This window comes from Nerophis lumbriciformis, linkage group LG03, assembly GCF_033978685.3.
Source record: "Nerophis lumbriciformis linkage group LG03, RoL_Nlum_v2.1, whole genome shotgun sequence".
NCBI lineage: Eukaryota > Metazoa > Chordata > Actinopteri > Syngnathiformes > Syngnathidae > Nerophis > Nerophis lumbriciformis.
This window is the reverse complement of record NC_084550.2, coordinates 52,692,122-52,718,039: the sequence shown is the minus strand read 5'-3', so window position 1 is coordinate 52,718,039 and position 25,918 is coordinate 52,692,122. Positions and strand designations below refer to the sequence as shown.

General features: G+C 42.5%; 1 protein-coding gene across 1 annotated transcript in view; it reads right to left on the bottom strand.

The window, feature by feature from the left end:
• Positions 1–2,947: 2,947 nt before the first annotated feature.
• Positions 2,948–25,918, bottom strand: part of prdm2b (PR domain containing 2, with ZNF domain b) — a 52,505-nt gene continuing 29,534 nt past the window's right edge. Inside the window, exons 2-4 of the mRNA XM_061939042.2 lie at positions 18,771–18,872; positions 12,309–16,657; positions 2,948–4,334 (exon numbers count right to left, since the gene is read on the bottom strand). Coding sequence (XP_061795026.2) covers positions 4,317–4,334; positions 12,309–16,657; positions 18,771–18,789 — 4,386 coding nt within the window. The 5' untranslated portion in view covers positions 18,790–18,872 and the 3' untranslated portion in view covers positions 2,948–4,316. The remainder of the gene's footprint in view (positions 4,335–12,308; positions 16,658–18,770; positions 18,873–25,918) is intronic.

Here is a 25,918-nt window from a genome sequence, read left to right as displayed (position 1 = left end):
GACAAAAGCCGCATATATTGAAGTGACCTATGACCCCAGACACAGTTTTTCTGGATCTAAATCAACAAGATTGATCGCCACATTGCAACAGTGGACGGCGTTGACTCCACCATGTCAAGTCACACATTGTGCAGCTGACACCTTGCTTGTGTATTATTATTAATAATACAAGCATGCACAATAAAAGGCCGTATTCGTAGTCACATTGCGAGTTTTGAAAGTAGTTCTGTTTAAGCAATTGCCACAGCTGCAAACATACAAACCCCGTTTCCATATGAGTTGGGAAATTGTGTTAGATGTAAATATAAACGGAATACAATGATTTGCAAATCCTTTTCAACCCATATTCAGTTGAATATGCTACAAAGACAACATATTTGATGTTCAAACTGATAAAAAACATGTTTGTTGCAAATAATCATTAACTTTAGAATTTGATGCCAGCAACACGTGACAAATAAGTTGGGAAAGGTGGCAATAAATACTGATAAAGTTAAGGAATGCTCATCAAACACTTATTTGGAACATCCCACAGGTGAACAGGCAATTTGGGAACAGGTGGGTGCCATGATTGGGTATAAAAGTAGATTCCATGAAATGCTCAGTCATTCACAAACAAGGATGGGGCGAGGGTCACCACTTTGTCAACAAAAACGTGAGCAAATTGTTGAACAGTTTAAGAAAAACCTTTCTAAACCAGCTATTGCAAGGAATTTAGGGATTTCACCATCTACGGTCCGTAATATCATCAAAGGGTTCAGAGAATCTGGAGAAATCACTGCACGTAAGCAGCTAAGCCTGTGACCTTCGATCCCTCAGGCGGTACTGCATCAACAAGCGACATCAGTGTATAAAGGATATCACCACATAGGCTCAGGAACACTTCAGAAACCCACTGTCAGTAACTACAGTTGGTCGCTACATCTGTAAGTTCAAGTTAAAACTCTCATATGCAAGGCGAAAACAGTTTATCAACAACACCCAGAAACGCCGCCGGCTTCGCTGGGCCAGAGCTCAGCTAAGATGGACTGATACAAAGTGGAAAAGTGTTCTGTGGTCTGACGAGTCCACATTTCAAATAGTTTTTGGAAACTGTGGACGTCGTATCCTCCGGACCAAAGAGGAAAAGAACCATCCGGATTGTTAAAGGCGCAAAGTGTAAAAGGCAGCATCTGTGATGGTATGGGGGTGTATTAGTGCCCAAGACATGGGTAACTTACACATCTGTGAAGGCACCATTAATGCTGAAAGGTACATACAGGTTTTGGAGCAACATATGTTGCCATCAAAGCAACGTTACCATGGACGCCCCTGCTTATTTCAGCAAGACAATGCCAAGCCACGAGTGCGGGTACTAGACTGGCCTGCCTGTAGTCCAGACCTGTCTCCCATTGAAAATGTGTGGCGCATTATGAAGCCTAAAATACCACAACGGAGACCCCCGGACTGTTGAACAACTTAAGCTGTACATCAAGCAAGAATGGGAAAGAATTCCACCTGAGAAGCTTAAAAAATGTGTCTCCTCAGTTCCCAAACGTTTACTTAGTGTTGTTAAAAGGAAAAGCCATGTAACACAGTGGTGAACATGCCCTTTCCCAACTACTTTGGCACGTGTTGCAGCCATGAAATTCTAAGTTAATTATTATTTGCAAAAAAAAAAAAAAGTTTATGAGTTTGAACATCAAATATCTTGTCTTTGTAGTGCATTCAATTGAATATGGGTTGAAAAGGATTTGCAAATCATTGTATTCCGTTTATATTTACATCTAACACAATTTCCCAATTCATATGGAAACGGGGTTTGTACAAGCTGTAATGTTGCAGTCTGTTGAAAAGCATGTTTGTCCATACATGCTTTTCAATAAAACAATTACAAAACAAATCCAAAAAAGACCCTTATAAACTTTGTCTTGCAGTTATTCCTTTGTTGGAGGCACAGCATATTTCTTTTCAAGGAGCAGGGATTCTCAAATTGTGGTATGTGCACAACTCACGGTACGTGGGCTCCATTTAAAATCACTTGATTAAAGTATAGTGTTTTGTTTTCCGGAATTCATACACAGGGTTACTGTTCAAACTGGGTGTAATGTTACAGTGGCCCAAAATATTACATACACTCGTTAAATGAATACTTGGGCCTACTACATACTTGCCAACCTTGAGACCTCCGATTTCAGGAGGTGGGGGCGTTCGGGGGTGGGACGGGGGCGTGGTTGAGGGCGGGGGCGTGGTTAAGAGGGGAGGAGTATATTGACAGCTAGAATTCACCAAGTCAAGTATTTCAAACATATATATATATATATATATATATATATATATATATATATATATATCCTGAAAATATGCAAACAAAACTGTGTTTAGATAATTGTTACTTCAAACTTGCATAAATAAATCTTAAGGAATATAACATAACTTGGCTTCTGAGAGCTTCAAAATGTAATGAATAAAATGCTAAAGTTGTTGATAAACAAACAATTATTTTAATAATTAAATATGGTCATTTTAAATTAATTATTATGATAATTTAAAATTAATTATTTCCAACATGTTTATTTTAATGTATAATTCTATGGCTGGATGTAATAAGGAGTCAGAAAAAATACAAATAAAAATACAATTAATTTTTATGTTTTTAGCAAAATATAGTAAAAATGTATTTAGTTTTTTTTTTTAATTAATAAATATAATTATTTATAGGTAAGATAAACATAATAATACAATTTATCTCTAGTCTGGATGATTTAGTTTTTGTCACCCTGTGGTCCTCACTCAGGTCCGCATGGAGCTGGAGGGGGCGTGGCCTCCAGCTCCGGCTGAAAATCGGGAGATTTTCGGGAGAATATTTGTCCCGGGAGGATTTCGGGAGAGGCGCTGAATTTTCGGGAGTCTCCCGGAAGATTCGGGAGGGTTGGCAAGTATGGCCTACTACGCTACTGTATTTTAATGTTGGTCATTATGGTGGTAGTTGGAGAGCAAAGTTTTTTTTAAGGTACTTGGTGGAACACAGTTTGAGAGCCACTGTTCCATAGGAAAGAGACAAAAAACATTAAAGGCCGACTCCTCCATGGACGTTTACAAGCACTGACATAAAAATAAAGCACTTTTTGGGATCCTTTACAATGTTTTTGTATGATCATTCCTAGACAATAGCTCTTTGATGCTTGAAGGCAAAAACACATTTTGGGGGATTTATTTTGGAAATATAAATGAGCTTCTATCCATATAATATTCATATGCACGCTCCCATTTTACATGCTGCAACTTCTCAATTGGAGGATGGATAATAATAGCGTTGTTACATTATGTTGGCAAAGAAAATTCATGGCTGGTAAAACAAAATACTGATACACTTAAGTCCACAAAGTTGTTACAAATCATGCATTTTAACGCAATTGTCCGATTTATAAGAAAAACACTGAATGAATACATTCTATCGTTTTATTGAGGCCCCAATCTCAAGCCATCCAGCTACACATTTTGGCAGTTCTTTTCTAAAGTGCTGCAGGGACGTGCGAGTGATGGTTCTTTTCACAAGTAATAGTATTAGAAGACAGAGCGGGGACAACACCGTCACCGTCCATTTTAAAAAGGACTGGAATTGGCTTGCTAAGGTCAGATTAAAAACAAACAAGTACAAATACGAGATGTCATTGAAATCCAGACTGGATGGATAGTTTCATAGTGTCCATTCAAACACACACACTCACACAATTCCTGAGGACCATTTGTTGCAGTCAACTGCCACCATTCATTTCCCAACACAATTGATAAGTCAATAGGTTACACAAGCCAACATACATACTCTGCAAAACAAACGGCGGCCATTGGAAGGGACTTGCCATAAAATCTACACAATGTTCTATTATTTCGACACATGCATTACGAGACTGGAAGAAAAAAAAAAAAAAGTAAAACAACAACAAAAAAAAAACACTTAATCCAACGGAGCAGGAAGTGGAATATTAATAATACAAGGAGTTTCCCTAACTGATGCATGATTGCCATTTGCAATAGATCAGCTTTGACAGAGCCCTAATGTTACTGTTTTGGGTCAAGTAATGACACATTGTATAGATAGATATAGATAGATATATGTATATATTAAAATCACTGCCATTTACACTTCTTTTTTGCAAGGCTGACAAAAAACTATAAAATGCAGGCTCAGTTTAGTTCATATGACAATTGGAAGGGAAAATAGTGAAAGAGCTCCCTCCTTCAGTCCAGCAAGGCAGAGTTTTTTTTGTTGTTTTTTTTTAGTGTGGGAGAAGCAAGAGTCTGTATTCCCAGGAACCCGGCGAGGTCTTCATGGCTTACTTCATCTGCACCTCCTGGAAGGACACAAGATGACATTTGACAAACAAAACTGAAAGAACAACTCAATTAGGCTGGATTTTAAAAGGGGTCCTGAACAGCAGAGCACTCTTGTCATGTAGATTAATGGTTCATGAGAAAAAAACATCCCCACTTTGGCCGATTGCTCACACTTTTGCATTTGAACTAGTTGCACGGAAACAATGGACTGATTCTGCATTAAAAAGGAAAACTGCATCATTCAGAATGTGAGACAAGAACACACATCTTTTCCTTTTCTGTGGGTTCTAGATTGAGGGCGTCAAACTTGTTTTCATTGAATGCCACTTCACAGGTATGGCTGCTGCGAGAGGACCACATGTAAAAAAAAAATATATATATAGATACAGTCGCGATCAAAAGTTTACATACACTTGTAAAGAACAATGTCATGGCTGTCTTGAGTTTCCAATAATTTTGTGATAGAGTGATTGGAGCACATACTTGTTTGTCACAAAAAACATTCATGAAGTTTGGTTCTTTTATGAATTTATTATGGGTCTACTGGAAAATGTGACCCAATCTGCTGGGTCAAAAGTATACATACATTAATCACATCACATGGACAAAGATAAGACCTTCTAGAGGAAAGTTCTGTGGTAAGATGAAACAAAAATGGAGCTGTTTGGCCACAATATCCAGCAATATGTTTGGAGGACAATAGGTGAGGCCTTTAATCCCAGGAATACCATTCCTACCGTCAAGCATGGTGGTGGTAGTATTATGCTCTGGGCCTGTTTTGCTGCCAATGGAAATGGTGCTTTAAATGGGACAATAAAAAAAGGAGGATTACCTCCAAATTCTTCAGGACAACCTAAAATCCCGGAGGTTGGGTCTTGGGTGCAGTTGGGTGTTCCAACAGGACAATGACCCCAAACACACGTCAAAAGTGGTAAAGGAATGGCTAAATCAGGCTATAATTAAGGTTTTAGAATGGCCTACCCAAAGTCCTGACTTAAACATGTGGACAATGCTGAAGAAACAAGTCCATGTCAGAAAACCAACAAATTTAGCTGAACTGCACCAATTTTGTCAAGAGGAGTGGTCCAAAATTCAACCAGAGGCTTGTGGATGGCTACCAAAAGCGCCTTATTGCCGTGAAACTTGCCAAGGGACACGTAAGCAAATATTAACATTGCTGTATGTATACTTTTGACCCAGCAGATTTGCTCACATTTTCAGTAGACCCATAATAAATTCATAAAAGAACCAAACTTCATGAATGTTTTTTGTGACCAACAAGTATGTGCTCCAATCACTCTATCACAAAAAATAAAAAGTTGTAGAAAGTATTGGAAAATCAAGACAGCCATGACATTATATTCTTTGCAAGTGTATGTAAACTTTTGATCGCGACTGTATGTATGTGTGTGTATATATATGTATATATATATATATATATATACATATATATACATATATATATTTATATACACATTTGATTACTGTATATATTTATTTACGGTACACATATACATATGTATATATATATATATATATGTTTATAATATATGTACAGTAAATGTGTATATATGTATATTTGCCTATGCATTTGATTACTGTATATATTTATGTACCCTGTAATAATCTGTAGATTTTACAGTAAAAAAAACAAGAAACTCAGTCAACAGAATTTACTGTAAAGTATACAGTATACAATATACAGTACCGTATTTTTCCGACTATAAGTCGCAGTTTTTTTCATAGTTTGGCTGGGCTCCAGTGCGACTTATGTTTTTTTCCTTTTTTATTATGCATTTTCGGCAGGTGCGACTTATACTCCGGAGCGACTTATACTCCAAAAAATACGGTACATACAACAGTAAATAAAAAAAACAGTACCGACTGTTTTTCAAAAGGAAAAAAAAACTGATCTTAGCTGTCAAGACTTTTACTATAAAATTTACAGTGGTTTTTTTCTACGGAATATTACTATAAATGGAAAAACAGTACCACTGTTTAGTTACGGAATAAACCTGGCAGCTTAAGTTGCCAGAATTTTGCTGTAAAATTGACGGTGTTTTTTGCAACATGTTACGGTAAATTGAAAAACATTAACACAGTTTTTTTTTTCTGTCAACTGTGCTGCCAGTTTACCATAAAAAATGTGGTACCGTTTTTCCATCTACAGTAATACACCGTAAAAACAACTGTAAATTTTATGGTACAAAAAAACTGGCAGCTCAGTCGACAGTGGTAGTTTTGTTCAATTAACAGTACTAGACTGTTAACAATCAAATCTATTGTCATGTTTACAGTGTACAATTTGATGGATATTTTCATAAGTCAAGCAGATATACAAGTATTTATTTTTATTTTGACAAAAAAAAAATTTGAATAGGGATGATGTTCGAAAACCGGTTCTCCCGATTGTTCGATAAGAAAAGAACCGATTCTAGATTTGAATCCCTTTTTGAGAAACGGTTCCAGTTATCCAAGCCACTACAGTAAAGAAAAAGATTTGGTCCTTAATTCGAAACCCTGGGAATGAATCCCGCGTCACAGGAAATGTCCTGTGGCACGTCACAAGAAATGACGTAGCTCAGTCATTCGGCGGCAGATACAGAAGCAGCAACAACAATGGACCGGAAAAAACGCTCCAAGGCATGGCTTCACTTTACTAAGAAATACGGCGAGGAAATGGCTATCTGCAATTATTGCCAGGCTTCGCTTCGCTTTCCTGTAAGGGGAGCAGTACAACAAACATGTTGAAACATGTTCAGGCCGTACATAACCTGAAGGTTAGAGAAACGTGCCGTGTCTTCGACACGTGGAGAAGCGGCGACAGAGATGACAAAGCACGCCCCTCTTCCTCTGCTTCAACCTGCAGTCCCAGTGATAGTGCCGGTGAGTAACTAATGTTAACTGTTTCCGGTTAATTTCCATTTCTGCTCACTTGTAAAATAACATTACCTCTTATGTCAACCAGGACTGCAGTAATGTTAGCTAGACTAACGTTACCGAAGCATAGTCAGTGGCTAACGATAACGTTAACGTTAGCCTTTTTGTATGTGTCTGATAACGTTAACGGTATCTTGTAGCCTACACCACTCCAGAGTTTGCAGGTCTGTCTAATAAACTAGGGTTTGCAAGATGTGAATTAAGAAAATGTTAACGCATACCTGCCAACCCTCCCGAATTTTCCAGGAGACTCCCGAACTTCAGTGCCTCTCCCGAAAATCTCCCGGGACAATAGGGGTGTAACGGTACACAAAAATTTCGGTTCGGTAAGTACCTCGGTTTAGAGGTCACGGTTCGGTTAATTTTCAGTACAGTAAGAAAACAACAAAATATACATTTTTGGGTTATTTATTTACCAAATTTGCTAAATCTTCCACCAAAAATATTTTTCTTAGTGGAATATTTGATGTGAAGTAATCGGAACCTTGGATAGGTCAATAATTCATAATAACATTGTTTTGAGAAGAAAGAAAAAAAACAGCTTTGTTTTATTAGTCAACATTGCAACTTTTTCTAAATTACATTTAACCTTTAAGCTGTTTTATTTCACTTTTGTTATGTTTTTGTTTATTTTAATAGTAGTTTTAGAATGTGCCGTGGGCCTTTAAAACATTAGCTGTGGGCCGCAAATGGCCTCCGGGGCACACTTTTGACAACCCTGCTATAGATAATAAAAAATTAAATGTGATAAATCTATGGATAAAAAGCAGAGCCTGGCGACGCATGCGCGTTTATCATAACTCTCTCTCTCTCTCTCTCTCTGTCCCTCCCTCACCAATGCTGCTACGCGCACAATTTGTTTTGTTTTTAACCCCTTCTTAACCCTGAACGTACATAGAAAATACACGCAAGCCTAACTCAAAATGCCGGACATTTGAGGCATTTAAGAAACTCCGCCCGGACAGCCCCGCAAAAGAGGACATGTCCGGTGAAAAGAGGACGTATGGTCAGTATATCGTAGCCCGTTAGCTGCTAGTATGCTGTGTGTTGTGCCTCGGTGTGCATTGTTTACACAACGTGCGGTACGCTACTTAATATGTCCGTGTGGAAATTCGTTCGGTACACCTACGAACCGAACCGAAACCCTGTACTGAAACGGTTCAATACAAATACACGTACCGTTACACCCCTACGGGACAACCATTCTCCCGAATTTCTTCCGATTTCCAGCCGGACCTGAGTGAGGACAGCCTGTCGTCTCGCCCACTTTTCCTCCATATAAACAGCGTGCCGGCCCAGTCACGTTCTAACATCTACGGCTTTTGGAGCTCAGTGCGCTACTACACACACAACAAGAAGGAGACTATTATATATATGTCTCCGTTATCCATAGGTTTATCTATAACCCATAAAGTAGGCAGGCACGGAGCTATTTCTCAGCATGTGTTTATTCCAGCCGGCACGTTAATACACTGACACACAACATCCGGATTCCCATCATGCATTGCTTCAAAACTACGGCAAGTAGTAGAGAGGAGTGTTATGTGTGTGTATATGTGGAAATAAATGAACACTGAAATTCAAGTATTTGTAGCTAAATTCTAGCTATAAATATACTCCTCCCCCATAAACCACGCCGCCCAGTTTTCCCTGCATGTATTTTTCTTAGGTGGCCCACTTAAAGGGGCACTAACAGTCAATATTTGTTTTTTGTTTTTTTTGGGGGGGGGGGGGTAAACAGTCAATATTTATTTATTTTATTTTGTTCTTAAACAAAAGTGAGCTTTTGTTAAACCAAGTATTGTGTTTTTTTCCATATACAACAACCTATCTGGATTCGATAAGAGAATCGATAAGGAATCGGTTCGATAAGAGGATTCGATAATGGCATCGAAATCGATCATTTCTTAACAAACATCATCCCTAGGTTTGAAACTATGAGAATTTTTTTCTGTCAAAATGGGACAGAACATGTACATTTAGTAAGAAAAGATAAGGTACTTTATTGACGCATATAATTTCCAGGCGTTTGCGGGCCATATAAATTGACATGGCGGACCAGTGCTGGCTTTTGAGTTTGACACCTGTGTTCTCGATAGCGGAAAAACTGTTAGCAATAGTCGACTAACAATGCAAGTAATGGGGTTTTACCTATTCACCCCTCTAAGAAAAAATCATCCAAAAACCAACTTTGTATATACATTTAGTGACAAGCATACAACCATGTAGATGGGATTTAGCGATTAGGAGTGACAGATTGTTTGGTAAACAAATAGCATGTTCTCTATGTTATAGTTATTTGAATGACTCTTACCATAATATGTTACGTTAACATACCAGGCACGTTCTCAGTTGGTTATTTATGCCTCATATAACGTACACTTATTCAGCCTGTTGTTCACTATTCTTTATTTTAAATTGCCTTTCAAATGTCTATTCTTGGTGTTGGGTTTTATCAAATACATTTCCCCACAAAATGCGACTTATACTTCAGTGTGACTTATATGTTTTTTTCCTTCTTTATTATGCATTTTCGGCAGGTGCGATTTATACTCCAGTGCGACTTATACTTCGAAAAATATGGTACAACTTTTTTCCTTGGCGCATTGATTTCACAACTTCAAGTCAACAGCAGCAGATTAGAGAGCGCGTTTTGAGTTTGCTCCCAATAATCACGGCAGACTTTGCGAGCGACGCCACCGACGACTACTTTGAGACAAATGATGATCCAGAACCTTATCTTTTTGAGTCTGAATACACGGAGGATGAGTGTATTTCAAACACTACTTCCTTTCGAAAAAACTCTCCTGCCGGTCTTTGTTTCGGAGCTGCATTCGTCCCGATACATTTTCGATAGTAGCGTCACGTTTGTAGCGCAATCCAAGATAATTTCATGATAGTGTCTATTTAACATTAGCATAGCCATAGTAGACGAAATATGTGCCAATATTACAGTGGACATTTTGTCAGTTTGGCGCATTATGCGCTAGTCCTCATGGTAAATGTGGTCTTCTAGCTAAACACTTCTGCTTCCAAGTGCTTCTGGCACACGTTACTATTGAAAAAAATAATGGATCTTTAACAATGCTGTTTTTATAGGACATACACACAAAGATATTAGCCAGGAACACAGTCAAGTTTTTAAAAAACGTTGTCTTTTGCTGACCAGTTCCTCCAACTAAGACTTTGTTTATTCCGTGTATAAATTGCATGTGAGCTACTGGAGCTCTGCTTCCCTGTGCATGGAAGGGGAGGAGAGAAACACAGCTCTGCAGCGCACAGAGTGACACTTCCACATCAATCACTTGTCCATTTGGTTAAGGTTATGGTTTAAGTTTATTTCAAACATACTAAACAGATAGGCGATGATTCTACTCTGGCTTGATCAACTTTGGATGGATTTATTTTGGGAGAAAAATGTGATGAAAGGGTTAAAAATCTGTATCTTTGCTACTTTTTTTTTCAACCTCAAACACTTACGACCTATTTTTAATCTCAAATGTGACTAAAATGGCAAGGGTAAAAATGTCACACCATGTATATGGAGCATTGTTGGTAAATTTTGGATGTTTTTTTTATAGGACTTTATAGACAAAATACATATATCCCCTATAATATAATTTTTCCACTGCCCGGGACACACAGAATAAGGCTCGATAGTGGACGTGATTTTGCAATGCATTGTGGGGGCCGGGTAGCCCCTGTTGCTGGACAAGGCTTCTGTTTGCATGGATGTACTCGAACAAGCGGCATTGTGAGAAAAAGCAACACATTGGATTAAAATGGATGGTACGAAACAAAAAAATCAAGGGTCTGTCCAAAAGGCTCACAATTTTAAAAACATTTATACAATTAGTGGAATCGATCCATATGAGCAAGTCCAATGAACTAGAGATTTTAGCAAAATGCCGAACTTGTTCTGTATCTCGTCAGAATTAGTTTTATACATGCTGAGAATTTCGGAACGTGAAGTCAGCAACGGCTTACGGACAAATCAACTTTGGGGGGGTGCAAGACCTAAGACTTTTACATCTTACTGTCGTCATTTCAGAGGTAATTCAACAGGACTTGTCACACCACCGTGTGGTATCACCTGGACAAATTTGTTTTGAACTAAATATATGTTAAGCCTGAAAAGCACTGTGCATTAATGTGGGAAATACTTTTGGTTTTCTCCATTATTGATCTATGATTAGAGAGGCATTGTATTTTACAAAATACTGTATGTTGTTTCTAGCCCACTGCTAGCTCAGCTAACGCTAGCACTAACAACTGACTAAATGCTACGTACGAAACAGAATAAAACATGCTGAAAAAGCCTTGAACACACCGTGTACCATTAGGTAATGGCGTTAAAAATGATGTTTGATCGTCTCCCGGCTGCTTTCCAGGCCATTCATCGTCTCTTTATTAGCTCACTAACCCGAGATCCTTGGCTTTGCGTCTACGCTGGAAATAAGACAAATCTCACCGAATCGTTTTTATTTTGCTGAAGCCTTCATGACAACAATTGGGGCAGTTAATGATGCCGCAGGTTCGCGTCATGTTTTAAACTTGGTAAAGAAAAGAACCTTTTAAGACAGAGTCTTGCATTCAGCCATGTAAATAAGTTATTCAGAGGCCAGCCAGAGCTACAATGCATTGTGTTTCGACGTCGCACTTATAAAACCTATCAGGAAATTATTTTCTCACATAAAGATCGTGGACGATGTCAATATTTAAAAAAAAAAAAAAAAGCAGTTTTTCTTCAAGGTAAGTTAGTGCGATAATACTACAGTAATTGGTGTCATACGCGTACACTAATAGTTTCCCTCCTTTAGTCATATTTTTACATTATTTTATTATTGTATGAACTACCTGATGAGAGTGTCTGCTGTGCTGCTATTTCCACTGTCTTGTATACTGCAGTGCATACCTTAATTTCCCAGAGGGCAGATGTCCATGGGATCAAAGTAATGTAATGTAATCTAGTTGTTTACATGTGCATGCACGCTAAATTCTATTCCAATTGACACTTCATTGAAACAAGACTATAAAGTCCTGTGACCCACCGGAGAGTCTTTCAGCTCAGGCGTGGACGTGTCCTCGCTTTTGACCACAGCAGGGGGCGCTGACATCTGCGAGCTCCTGGTGACTGGACCTCCAACCCTCTCTCTGGTTCGCAGGGAGAAGCGCTCTTCTTTCTTGGGCTGCTGCGGCTGTGGTGACTTGGCCTCCGCTAATTTCTTGGGTGGCGTCTCTTTGCCCGTGCGCTGTACCCTCACGGCTGGTCTTTGTGCGGTGTCGTTGGGTGCGTCGGGGGGTGAGGGCTGAGTTTGGCCTTTCTTGGTTTTTTTGCCAGCGGGGGCTGTCACAGCTGCTGCAGCTGTCAATGAGGCCGGTCTCTTTTGTACGCTCAGTGTCGATTTCCCTTTGACGATCGCCGGGGGTTCTGGCTCCGCTATACCGGAACTACGAGCTCTGGTCTTTCCAAGGGGTTTCAACTCCGGTTCTGTCAGTGATCCAGCGCCATCTTTTTTCTTATTATTTTTGTCTGAGCCAGCCTCTTTCTTTTTGTCTGCAAGTCTTTTCATGGCCTTTTTCACAACAGGCCTCATGGGGCAGCTGACATCCATGTGCTTAGTCAGACTGGCCTGATAGGTGAACTCCCGGCTGCAGTGAGGACAGACGTTAGTCTGCTCCTCCTCGACTTTAACGGCAGCCTTCTTAGCTGAGGTGGCGGCTTTATTCTTCTGGGAAATGGCCTTCTGGACCAGCTGGTTTTTCTTTTTACTGAGGGCACTCATTTTTGTTTTCCCCAAATCCTGACTGAAATTAAGTCTCTTTGGCTGGCCCATTCTCCGAAAAGCACTATGGCCAGCAGCGGTAGCTGATGGTGACGTAACTCCGTTGGAAGACTCAACGATTAGCTTGAGGGGGATGGGGTTCTTCTTGGGAGTGTAGCGTTTCTTGTCGCTGGGGTTGGCACAGGCCAAAATGTGCTTGTGCAGCTCAGGCATGTTGTCAAAACTGTTCCCGCACTTGGTGCAGCGGATGGCCGTGGTGAAGGTTTGCGGTATGTTGTGTGTGGTGAAGTTGGTCGCCGAGGCCACAGAGCTTGCGTGAGAGCGACTGTGATAGGGAAAGGGGGGCGGTTTATAACTAGGGTAGTGTTGATTCAGACCTAGGCGGACATCTGGACCTTTGGGCTTTCCGCTCTCAGAGGCCATGATCTTTATCGTAGTGTACAGCTCCTCATTGGGGTCTTCTGGTCTATCATCTGCATGGTTCCCAATTACATCAGGCTCATCTTTTGCCGAGTTGTTTTTTTCTGCAGGTTCTTCTGAAGTCTCTTGTGCTGGTGGAGAGGTGCGGATATCTTCTTTGGCTCTGGATGGGTCGGTATAGTTCTGTGGTCTGAGTTTGCCACTCTCTATAGAGGTATGTGTGCATGATTCTTTTGGATGCAGATCTTTTTGGTGCTGCTGCAGATTGCAGAGAAAGGCAAACTCCTTGGAACAGGCCGAGCATACAAAGATAGTACCCACTCCGTGTAGCGTTGTCCGGTGAGCAAGTAGGGCGTTGGCGTCGCTGAACAGCTGCAAGCAGAACTCACACTTGAAGGGCCAATCAGAAGCATGCTGGCGGATGTGCCCACTGAGCTCCTTCATGGAACTGAAGGGATCCTCGCAGACATTACAAATAAAAGTCTTGCTATAAGTAGAGTCGACTTGTTCAGCCTTGGTGAGTTTATCGAAGGTCTTATCGAGCGGTGGAGGGTCAACATCATCCCGAGGCACGTGGTTCATGACAGAGACATCATCAGTGCAATGTTGAGGCTCCTGTTTTATCTTAGCATGAGGAAGGCTTAGTGGCGGCAGCGGTGGGGCTGGATCAGGTAGCACAGGAGATGGGGAAGATGAGGACTCTGGCTGAGGTGAGAGAGCAGCAAAGTCAGAGCTCAAAGACTTTGGAGTTCCTGAGTTGAGGTCTTGGTTTGTTTCACCAATCAGTAGAGAAATGTCTTCTGTAGCGGACAGACCAACTGATGAAGGCTCAAGAGGAGCACGGGAATGAAGTGCATCTTTGCGCAAAGTGTTTGGGGAGTCCAGTGTCACAGAGAGGGCGTTGTAATCCTCATCTTTATTTTCACCGGGGAATAAACTCTCCTCTGCTTCTGACGGCAGCTCAGGCGTCCTTGGTGACATGTTGGGTGACAGAACAGGAAGAGGCCGCTGCATCGACGAGTCTGAAGGCTGATAGAGGGGAGAGTTAGAAATAGCAAGTGGCGAGGGGATGGTGGGTAATACAGGGGGAGGCGGTGTCGTTGAGGTTACGCTGGATGTGCCGGGTGATGAGGGGTTCATGGTAACTGGTGTCAGAGATGGAGGAGATGGGTGGGCAGACTCGGGTGCAACATTTGGAGAATGAGGTTGAAGACTAAGGTTAGTGTTCAGCGAGGGTGCCTCTTCCGCTGGCAGGGGCAAACCAACATACTCGTTCATCAACACCTTCTCAAGCATGCTAGTGTTTGGCTTTCTCTTTTTTACAAGCTGCTGTGGTGCTACACTTCCCTCTGCAGTGCTTTGCTTTCGATGGACGCTCAAATCAAGCGCTGCATCACTTTGAGCCTTGAGAGAGATGCCACTTTTTCGACTGACAGTGTTGGACAGGTCTAAAGGTTGTTGATTGCAAGCATTGCCTCCGCTGCTGGAAGTGCTTTGGCCTAGAGGGTTACTTCCAGAGGGGCTTAGATCTCCATCGTCATCCTTGTCATGGTGGTTACCATGAGGGCAGACACTAAGGCTTTCAAGCTTTGGCATCTTGAGGATGTATGAGCTTGGCGCCGCAGCCTTGCAGTTCTCTGCTTTAAACGCTGGACTAAGCTGCGGGGACGACGGTGGTGAGGACGTTCTCCGTTTAAACCGACCAGAGGGACCTTGCAGCGGCGTGACAGACAGCGACGAAGCCAGCCTGTGGCTTTCGGTTATTAACGTAATGGTGGACTTCTGGACGTCTTGTGTTTGAAGGAGCTGCTTGAGCTTAGGTGACAGATAAACTGTTTTCTCCCGTTGAAAACCGGATGAATCCGCTGCTTGCTGCAGAAGCCCGCCCACGAGCAAGTTGGGAGAGGACGATGTAACGGATGATGAAGAGGCTGTGAGAGATGGCGTTTCTGTATCTACTTTGAGGCCGGGAACAAGAGGAGGTGTGGATGTTCTTCTTTTAGATGATAGTGAGCAGAAGTTGGACACCTGCTTGGCGGTGTTGGCTCGAGCATCCACCTTCAGGGCCTGACTGAGCTGATTGGGGCTGATGATGACTGTGTCCAGACCAAACAGGGCGGCAGATCTGGTGTCCACTTCAATGACTTCACAGCTGCTCACTGCGCTGGTTGAAACAATCTTACCGTCGATGTAGAAACTCAAATTTTCAGAAATGTTTTTAGATATGTCCACCGCGTAATCGTCACGGTCTGCTTCGTCTTCTGTGTCGGCGCTGGGCAAGTATACGAGCGCCGGGCTGGTATTCAAAGAGTCATCTGGTTGCGGCTGGGTTGACGCCTCCTGCAGCAGCATACCTTTTCGACGAACACCCTTCGGTAACAAGTGTCGTTCATGTATCCTGCGTTGGTGGCGGCGCATGTTGGTGTGCGTGCCGAACGCTTTGTTACAGTACTTGCACGGGTGGAGCTCTTTGGATTCACCATTTTCCTCTAGAATTAAGGGACGGTCAACTTGAGGGCCTGGTTCCCTCGTTGACATGTCAGAGCTGAGCATAGCTCCTCCAGTGAGCTGCGAGGCTACGTAGTGACTTGTCGGGCTGGTGCAGTCGGAGCTCGACACATCTGTCTGCACCAAAGGGCTGAGCAAATTCGCTGTACCGGCAAAACAGCCAGGTTTTGTCTTGAGACCGCCCTCATGCCTTCTTTCATGGCGCCGCCGGCCCACCTGTGAGCCAAACGCCTTACTACAGTATCGGCACTTGAACAGTTGTGCTTGCTGGTTGTTGACGGCATGGATGTGTATGTGGCGCTCCAGGCCTTGCCTTGTGGAGAAGTGGCGTTCACAGTGCTGACAGGGGAACGAGTCCCCATAAGGGTCCCCTTCGAGGTCGCCGTCGGGATCTGGATCAATGTCAAGATCGGGGTTGACCTCAGGTTCTTGCCGCAGAGGCGGGGAAGACTGTGACTGGCTTGTTTTTAATCCACTGACAGATGGGTTGGGCTGCTGTGCTTCAGTTGGAGTCAAATCATGAGCATCTTCCTCCTCTTCTTCTTCCTCCTCCTCGTTTCCCCCATCCATCATGACTGCTGACATGTCCTGCACATCTCTGTGGTCACTGATTTCCATGGAGTGGTCTTTCTGGAGCTCCTGTGAGGGCTTTAGTGGAAATGACCTCTGACTGGCCTCCTTCAGACCTGCAAACAATGTATTAGGAAAGAACAAGGTGAGCCAATTATAAATATACTTTTATGAATCTGCCAATTATTATCGTATTGTACAGTTTGGAATGTACAGTGGATTCTTAACCCTCAGGGACAAATGCAGACTTTTTTGTCCTTTCAGTAAAGTGGCTATAATAGTTGCCGTGTTACTCCATTATTCATGCTTTTGCCTAAGAGGGGTTTTCTCATGTTAAAAATGTCAATGTCCAATTGTACAATACACTGGCGTTAGGTTATAGACAACTAACTCCTAAACAGGAAGTACCAAGTAATGTTTTTTATTTTAACTCTTTAAGGCATTTTTATCAAAGAATGTAACAGTTTTCAATTAGTATACATTTGCATAACAAATTAATGTTAACATGTGACTTTATCTGATCAAAAGTCCTTTAAAAAGGGTAATAGAAAAAAACACATTTAAAAACATTACATTTAATATTTCAGACTAAGGTTTATTAAGAAATTTGCCCAAAAAAGTACAAACAAATCTAAATGTTTTTAGGTCCTTTAAAAACTTGGACGTTTGTCCTGTTGGGCTTTGAAGATAATTATAACCAAATGTCCCCAGAGAAACTTGAATTTCAACCAATTCAAGTTTTTTTTAATTTTTAAAAACGGTTCACAGAGAAATGGATTAACCCTCTGCAAGGTTGTTAGGGAACATACAATGAAACTAAGGAACATACAATGAAACTAAGGCCTGGGCAATATGGCCTACAAAAGAAAATACTTCTGTAAACAACACTATAACATTGTATGCAAAAAAATAAGAAAACTAAATGAAATAGTATAAATAAATGGATGGGCATTGGGCACCACAACTTTAGCTTTATGCAGAGCGACTGCTTTAGTTATTACTCTGCATCATGCTCTTTCCTTATCATACATAGTACCTTGATAGTAAATTATTCCACCAGAGTAAGCTGCTTTTAGTTGGAGTTTCTTTGTTGTTGCTTTAATATTGGCCTCGTCAAGAGTTGCATTTTCCCCCACTGGATAACTTTGTTTCAACTGTTCCAATAAATTTGTTGTGCAAACTTTTTTTTTTAAAGAAACTTTGCAGCATGCAGTCATTTGGTCTACGTCTATGGTCGCAAATCCAAAGCACTGACGAAACTATTATTTTCTTTGGAACAAACTTCTCGCTCTCGCTAGCAATTAGAGCTGCAACTAACGATTAATTTGATGATCGATTAATCTGTCGATTAATCGATTAATAATCGGATGAAAGAGACAAACTACATTTCTATCCTATCCAGTATTTTATTGGGGGAAAAAACAGCAAACTGGCACCATACTTATTTTGATTATTGTTTCTAAGCTGTTTGTAAATGTTGCAGTTTATAAATAAAGGTTTATTTAAAAATAATATTTTTTAAATTTAAATAAATAAAAAAAAGCCTCTGCGCATGCGCATAGCATAGATCCAACGAATCGATGACTAAATTAATCGGCAACTATTTTTATAATCGATTTTAATCGATTAGTTGTTGCAGCCCTACTAGCAATATCCATGCTGTTGCTATTTGTGTGAATCCCCACTAATGAAATTGAAATTTAAGCTACAGAAGCTCCTGTGGGCAAAGAATGTGCCGGCACAAGAGTAAAAAAAACATCAACTGTCCCCACCCCTAAATCGTACACAACAAAAAACTTGAGTTTATCAATTAAACTGATTTATTGCCCAGGCCTACTGGAAAGTGAGTCGGTAAGTCTTAAGTGTCGCCAGACTGAATTAACACAGAAAATAAGGTATTTTACTATTTATAGTTATCAACTATTTTACACTTGTGCAGTTAAGAAATGTCATTTCTATTTTCATTATTTCCTCTGTTCTGAAATTTAAAGCAGCTTCCTGCATCCAGATGTCTGACCTTAAAAAGTTCCACTGCAAAAGCCTATGGGAAGTGTAAATTTATTCTCCTGAAAGTCAATATATTACACCCTTAGATACTTGTAGGTAAATATATTGGAAATGTGTTTGAATAATTCATTGCCACAGAGCAGGAAGTGCAAAGGTCCCTACAGATATAAAAGTGTAGCATGCATTAATTCACAGTAATCAACATAGTGAAAGTCAACTCGCCTTCCTCCCCATCCCACATCGCCTGGACAGATTTGTTTCCACTTGTTTTCTGCAACTCGGCCCAATCAGCTCGCCTGGCTCTCTGCAGCAGCTTTCTTTTGGCTGCAAGCACAAGGAACAACAAACCTTTTACAAAATACGCATATTGTGCTGCCGCGATTCGTCAACATAATTTAATTTTCAACAAAATAATAATATTGTCATAATATTCAACAGCAGTTTTTATCAGTTGACATGTCAACCTACTCAGTGGCCTTGTGGTTAGAGTGTCCGCTCTGAGATCGGTAGGATGTGAGTTCAAACCCCGGCTGAGTCATACCAAAGACTATAAAAATGGGACCCATTACCTCCCTGTTTGGCACTCAGCATTAAGGGTGGGAATTGGGGGTTAAATCACCAAAAATGATTCCCGGGCGCGGCTACCGCTGCTGCCCACTGCTCCCCTCACCTCCCAGGGGGTGATCAGGGGTGATGGGTCAAAGGCAGAGTATAATTTCGTGTGTGTGACAATCATTGGTACTTTTAACTTATTTTGTTTTTGACCACCTATTTATTTTTGGTTTTCCATCCGAAACAGTTCATTGGAATTCACCTCCACACCAGTCTGTGCACTGAGCACGCCCTGCTGGTTAATCTATCTTTATCTCTCCACGCCTCACCTCGCTGTTTTCATATGAAAAATGGTAGTGGCAGGCCAGTCTGAATCAAGTAAAGTCCAGAAAGACCAATAACATAGAAAGTTGCTGAAGATGTGCTCACAGAAAAGGAAAAGACAACACAAAGTTAATGATTAATTACACGGCAAACTCGTCTGAACTGTAAGTCTAACCTGATTTTTTGTTATTCGTAGTTAAAATTAGTTGAATATTCGAAAAATGCGTCAAAACTAGTCATTTGTGACAGCATACACAAAACATTGCTTCAGTCGAAAAAAAAATGGGTAGTCAATGTTTCCCATGAATTCATTTACTTGTGGCAGGCCAAGACAAATAAAAACGGGTACAGTGGTACCTGTTTGGTCCCATAGTTCTAAACATAACTGTTTTGGCTTTCTTGATTTCTATTCACTTTTTGTTTCTTCCACATTATTCCTCTCATCTATAGCGTTCGACATCATGAAGAAGTGCTACGGCAAGTCAGAGAATGAAGGGTTATAGGGTACATCGTCCACCGAAGGCAGAGAGCCTGAATTCGCCACACGCTATGTCATGGAGATCTGCTTGTGGTCATGATTGAATGTAGAGTGGAGGTCAAGAGGCATCCAGGGAGAAGATCTTGGATGCTTGAAAAGGTAAAGGATGGCACACGTCAAGAGGTGGCAGTGAAATGGATGCTTTAAAGCTAAAGTACGACTGACAGTCACACACTAGGTGTGGCGAAATTACCCTCTGCATTTGACCCATCCCCTTGTTCCATCCCCTGGGAGGTGAGGGGAGCAGTGAGCACCAGCGGTGGCCGCGCTCGGGAATCATTTTGGTGATTTAAGGACTGGACCTGACCACTAGAGCAGTGGTTCTTAACCTTGTTGGAGGTACCGAACCCCACCAGTTTCATATGCGCATTCACCGAAACCCTTCTTTAGTGAAAAATAAAATGTTAATTTTTTTTCAAATTCAAGACAAATGTATATGTTTTTGGTAACACTTTAGTATGGGGAACATATTCTCAGTAACAAAGAATTAATTTAGAGTTTTTTGGACACTAGGGGAACATATTCTAAGTAACAAATAATTTAGGGTTATTTGGTTAGGGTTAGAGGGTTAGGGCCAGGGTTAGAGGGTTAGGGTTATATTAAGGCTATGCCGAATAAGGCATTAGTAAATAATAATAACTAGTTAAGAGCCAATATGTTACTAATTTGCACGTTAATAAGCAACTAATTAATGGTGAATATGTTCCCCATACTAAAGTATTACCATGTTTTTTTACTGGTGCACAAAATTAACTGTGCATGAACATCACCTTGTTCAAAGAACAAAACCAACACAGTGCATAAACTCACAACAAATTACACACCTGCAAATCAGTGTGACTTCTGCTGTTGCCATATCCGTAATACGCCGAAAGGGAGAAGTTTTTATTTACACAATGAGTCGGGTGTGTCTTGACCGCCGCCGAACCCCTGAGCCCGACTCACCGAACCCCTAGGGTTCGATTGAACCCAGGTTAAGAACCACTGCACTAGAGAGAAATAGCGATCCACTACAATAACAGTCTCATGACCAATTGAGCAAATTAAGAAAATAGTCATGCAAAAAAGTTTAAATTTAGAAGAATTATTATGTTATCTCAGGGCATTCAATCAATCGCAACTGGGCTGTTTGGTTTGTCTTAGAAGACGTTTCGCCACTCATCCGAGTAGGCTTCATCAGTTCGTGCTCATAAACTTAGATCGGTCAGATCTAGTCCAGCGGCTGGAGCCAAAACCCTAAATAAATATACTGCACAACCAGGAGAATGTGCCTGGGCAAGGATGATTTTGCCTTGTCGTAGTGAGAAAAACTACTGTTTTAATGCAATTGAGCAATCCTATCTGTCAAAGCCAACGACAGTCAAAGTGTAATTTACCCCCGTTAGCATTTAGGTATTGTGTGGCACAACGATCGCTGTGGTTCGACTACTACCAGTCCAAAATGGTCAAAATCCCCCGCGTAAGCGTTCTATTCAGTTGTAAACAAATGACAAAAATTGTATTCTGGTCACCTTCTGTCTCCCGCATAAAACACTTCATGCGTGTGTCCTTAAATCTTTCATTTGTGTAGGATGTAAACATTTCATATTACGGTAATTGTGACAAAAAACAGTCTGTAATAAAATAAATAAAAATACACAATACACTTTGCTGTAGGCATGCTATAAATCGCACAAAAATACTGCCGGACATACTGCACAGAAAAATTTGGATCCTGAGACAAGGTTAGTACAATAAAGCATTTTGTTTGGGGCATGGTTCGTACATAAAGAAGTTCATACAAGAGGGGGTTCATAAATTGGGATTCCATTGTATCTAACTCGCCTCCCTCCGTGGGAGTATCAAGTTTGTTTCTTAACAACTTTATTGTCTTTATGATGGACTATCTTATTAACTATAGAATAACTTCTACTAAAATCCCTACTGGTACCAATTTCCCCATGTAAAAACAGCACGTGGCATTTTCACTCTGCTTCCATTCGACTTCTTGCGAGGAGTACGTCCGTTTGCACCCTGTGTTCTTGAGGTGCGACAAAACTGAACAAGGTGTGCACTAGGGTTGTCCCGATACCAATAATTTGGTACCGGTACCAAAATGTATATCGATACTTTTCCAAATAAAGGGAACTACGAAAATGTCAATATTGGCTTTATTTTAACAGAAAATCTTACATTACATTAAACATATGTTTCCTATTGCACTCAAAGACCAATTTTAGATGGTAAAATATAAATTAAATGGCATTAAAACCATTGGGCTTTTCTTGTTTCAGCCAAAGAACAATTGACAATTTTCCATTTTACATATAGTCTGCCACAATCAAGGATTAGATTAGAATAGAACAGAAAGTTTTACTGACATTACAATAAATGCTTCATGATTTTTGGTTGCCATTCCTGGTCTGTGCTTTAAGAAAAATACAATTATTAGTAAGTACTAAAAACTAAACTATGGATAAAACTACTAAGATAAATCATGTAGCAGATAAAACACACATTTGTTAAAGATAAAACAAATTGTAGGAATTTGTTACAACATATAGTTATTTGACTTGCATTAGTTGACGCTAATTGGGCAGTTTTAACTCTAATATTTGGCATCAAGCCAAGCAGCTGTGTGCGTGTCTTCGTATCTACATGTTATGTATCTACATGTTAAGTATCTACATGTGCACAACAGGAGAGCTGATTAACTTATAAGAGTAGCGTGTGTGTGTGTGTGTGTGTGTGTTTGCGAGAATGGCTATGTGTTGGCTGAGTGACGTCCGTGAGTGAGTGGGCGAGTAAAGACAGAGGTAGCGCGTGCATGGCTCAGGAGAGTGATAAACGGGTCCGGTTGTGTCCTGCAAAACGAATAATAAAGCAACCCGATTGTCACGAATAGGCGGCCTCGAATTCTGACCGGAAAGCGGAGCTGAGCAGGTAAAGTGAAGGGTGTTACCCCTGACGAAAACATCCGCCCTGGAAGGAACGTCTGCCCTGTGCTCCTCAACCACGGTCTGCAATGGAGCCAAACAGCAGGACAGGTGTAACAACTACATTATTACCGGTCACTCTTTATAACTCCTTGTGCAGATCTGTCCATCCATCCATCCATCTTCTTCCGCTTATCCGAGGTCGGGTCGCGGGGGCAGCAGTCTAAGCAGGGAAGCCCAGACTTCCCTCTCCCCAGCCACTTCATCCAGCTCCTCCCGGGGGACCCCGAGGCGTTCCCAGGCCAGCCGGGAGACATAGTCTTCCCAACGTGTCCTGGGTCTTCCCCGCGGCCTCCTACCGGTCGGACGTGCCCTAAACACCTCCCTAGGGAGGCGTTCGGGTGGCATCCTGACCAGATGCCCGAACCACCTCATCTGGCTCCTCTCGATGTGGAGGAGCAGCGGCTTTACTTTGAGCTCCTCCCGGATGGCAGAGCTTCTCACCCTATCTCTAAGGGAGAGCCCCGCCACCCGGCGGAGGAAACTTATTTCGGCCGCTTGTACCCGTGATCTTGTCCTTTCGGTCATAACCCAAAGCTCATGACCATAGGTGAGGATGGGAACGTAGATCGACCGGTAAATTGAGAGCTTTGCCTTCCGGCTCAGCTCCTTCTTCACCACAACGGACCGATACAGCGTCCGCATTACTGAAGACGCCGCACCGATCCGCCTGTCGATCTCACGATTCACTCTTCCCTCACTCGTGAACAAGACTCCGAGGTACTTGAACTCCTCCACTTGGGGCAAGATCTCCTCCCCAACCCGGAGATGGCACTCCACCCTTTTCCGGGCGAGAACCATGGACTCGGACTTGGAGGTGCTGATTCTCATCCCAGTCGCTTCACACTCAGCTGCGAACCGATCCAGTGAGAGCTGAAGATCTTGGCCAGATGAAGCCATCAGGACCACATCATCTGCAAAAAGCAGAGACCTAATCCTGCAGCCACCAAACCAGATCCCCTCAACGCCTTGACTGCGCCTAGAAATTCTGTCCATAAAAGTTATGAACAGAATCGGTGACAAAGGGCAGCCTTGGCGGAGTCCAACCCTCACTGGAAACGTGTCCGACTTACTACCGGCAATGCGGACCAAGCTCTGGCACTGATCATACAGGGAGCGGACTGCCACAATCAGACAGTCCGATACCCCATACTCTCTGAGCACTCCCCACAGGACTTCCCGAGGGACACGGTCGAATGCCTTCTCCAAGTCCACAAAACACATGTAGACTGGTTGGGCAAACTCCCATGCACCCTCAAGGACCCTGCCGAGAGTATAGAGCTGGTCCACAGTTCCACGACCAGGACGAAAACCACACTGTTCCTCCTGAATCTGAGGTTCGACTATCCGGCGTAGCCTCCTCTCCAATACACCTGAATAGACCTTACCGGGAAGGCTGAGGAGTGTGATCCCACGATAGTTAGAACACACCCTCCGGTTCCCCTTCTTAAAGAGAGGAACCACCACCCCGGTCTGCCAATCCAGTGGTACCGCCCCCGATGTCCACACGATGCTGCAGAGTCTTGTCAACCAAGACAGCCCCACAGCATCCAGAGCCTTAAAGAACTCCGGGCGGATCTCATCTACCCCCGGGGCCTTGCCACCGAGGAGCTTTTTAACTACCTCAGCAACCTCAGCCCCAGAAATAGGAGAGCCCACCACAGACTCCCCAGGCACTGCTTCCTCATAGGAAGACGTGTTGGTGGGATTGAGGAGGTCTTCGAAGTATTCCCTCCACCGATCCACAACATCCGCAGTCGAGGTCAGCAGAACACCATCCTCACCATACACGGTGTTGATAGTGCACTGCTTCCCCTTCCTGAGGCGGCGGATGGTGGTCCAGAATTGCTTCGAAGCCGTCCGGAAGTCGTTTTCCATGGCCTCACCGAACTCCTCCCATGTCCGAGTTTTTGCCTCTGCGACCGCTGAAGCCGCACACCGCTTGGCCTGTCGGTACCTGTCCGCTGCCTCGGGAGTCCTATGAGCCAAAAGAACCCGATAGGACTCCTTCTTCAGCTTGACGGCATCCCTCACCGCCGGTGTCCACCAACGGGTTCTAGGATTACCGCCACTACAAGCACCAACTACCTTGCGGCCACAGCTCCAATCAGCCGCCTCGACAATAGAGGCGCGGAACATGGGCTCACCACCCATAGCAGGGGTCATAGAGGTCGGGTGCGATGTGAGCTGGGCGGCAGCCGAGGGCAGGGCACTTGGCGGTCCGATCCTCGGCTACAGAAGCTAGCTCTTGGGACGTGGAACGTCACCTCGCTGGGGGGGAAGGAGCCTGAGCTAGTGCGCGAGGTGGAGAAGTTCCGACTAGATATAGTCGGACTCACTTCGACGCACAGCAAGGGCTCTGGAACCAGTTCTCTCGAGAGGGGCTGGACTCTTTTCCACTCTGGCGTTGCCGGCAGTGAGAGGCGACGGGCTGGGGTGGCAATTCTTGTTTCCCCCCGGCTCAGAGCCTGTACATTGGAGTTCAACCCGGTGGACGAGAGGGTAGCTTCCCTTCGCCTTCGGGTGGGGGAACGGGTCCTGACTGTGGTTTGCGCTTACGCGCCAAACCGCAGCTCAGATCTGAATGTTCATTATTTAAATGTTTACCTAAATTTGAAGCAAAGGTGGCAATAAATGGTAAATGGGTTATACTTGTATAGCGCTTTGACACTATTTCCACATCAGTGACGTGCAGTCACTAGAGGCAGGTGAGGCAGGGCCTCACCTGCCATCATGGAAAGAAAAAAAATTTAAAAAGAAAAAAAATTAATTAAATTGTTAAATGTATCCAGTGATTATACTATAAAGTTATTTTCCATTTAACGTCACCAGTTTTAGATTATTTTTATTCAAAATCGCTGAATTTTCACATTTGCCGTTCAAATACTGAGAAGAGACTTGCTGTGATCAGCAGCCAGTTGAGGCACGTCACTCAGTTGAGCCTCACCATGGATTGCGGACTCGGCTAACTGCTGGCCTGC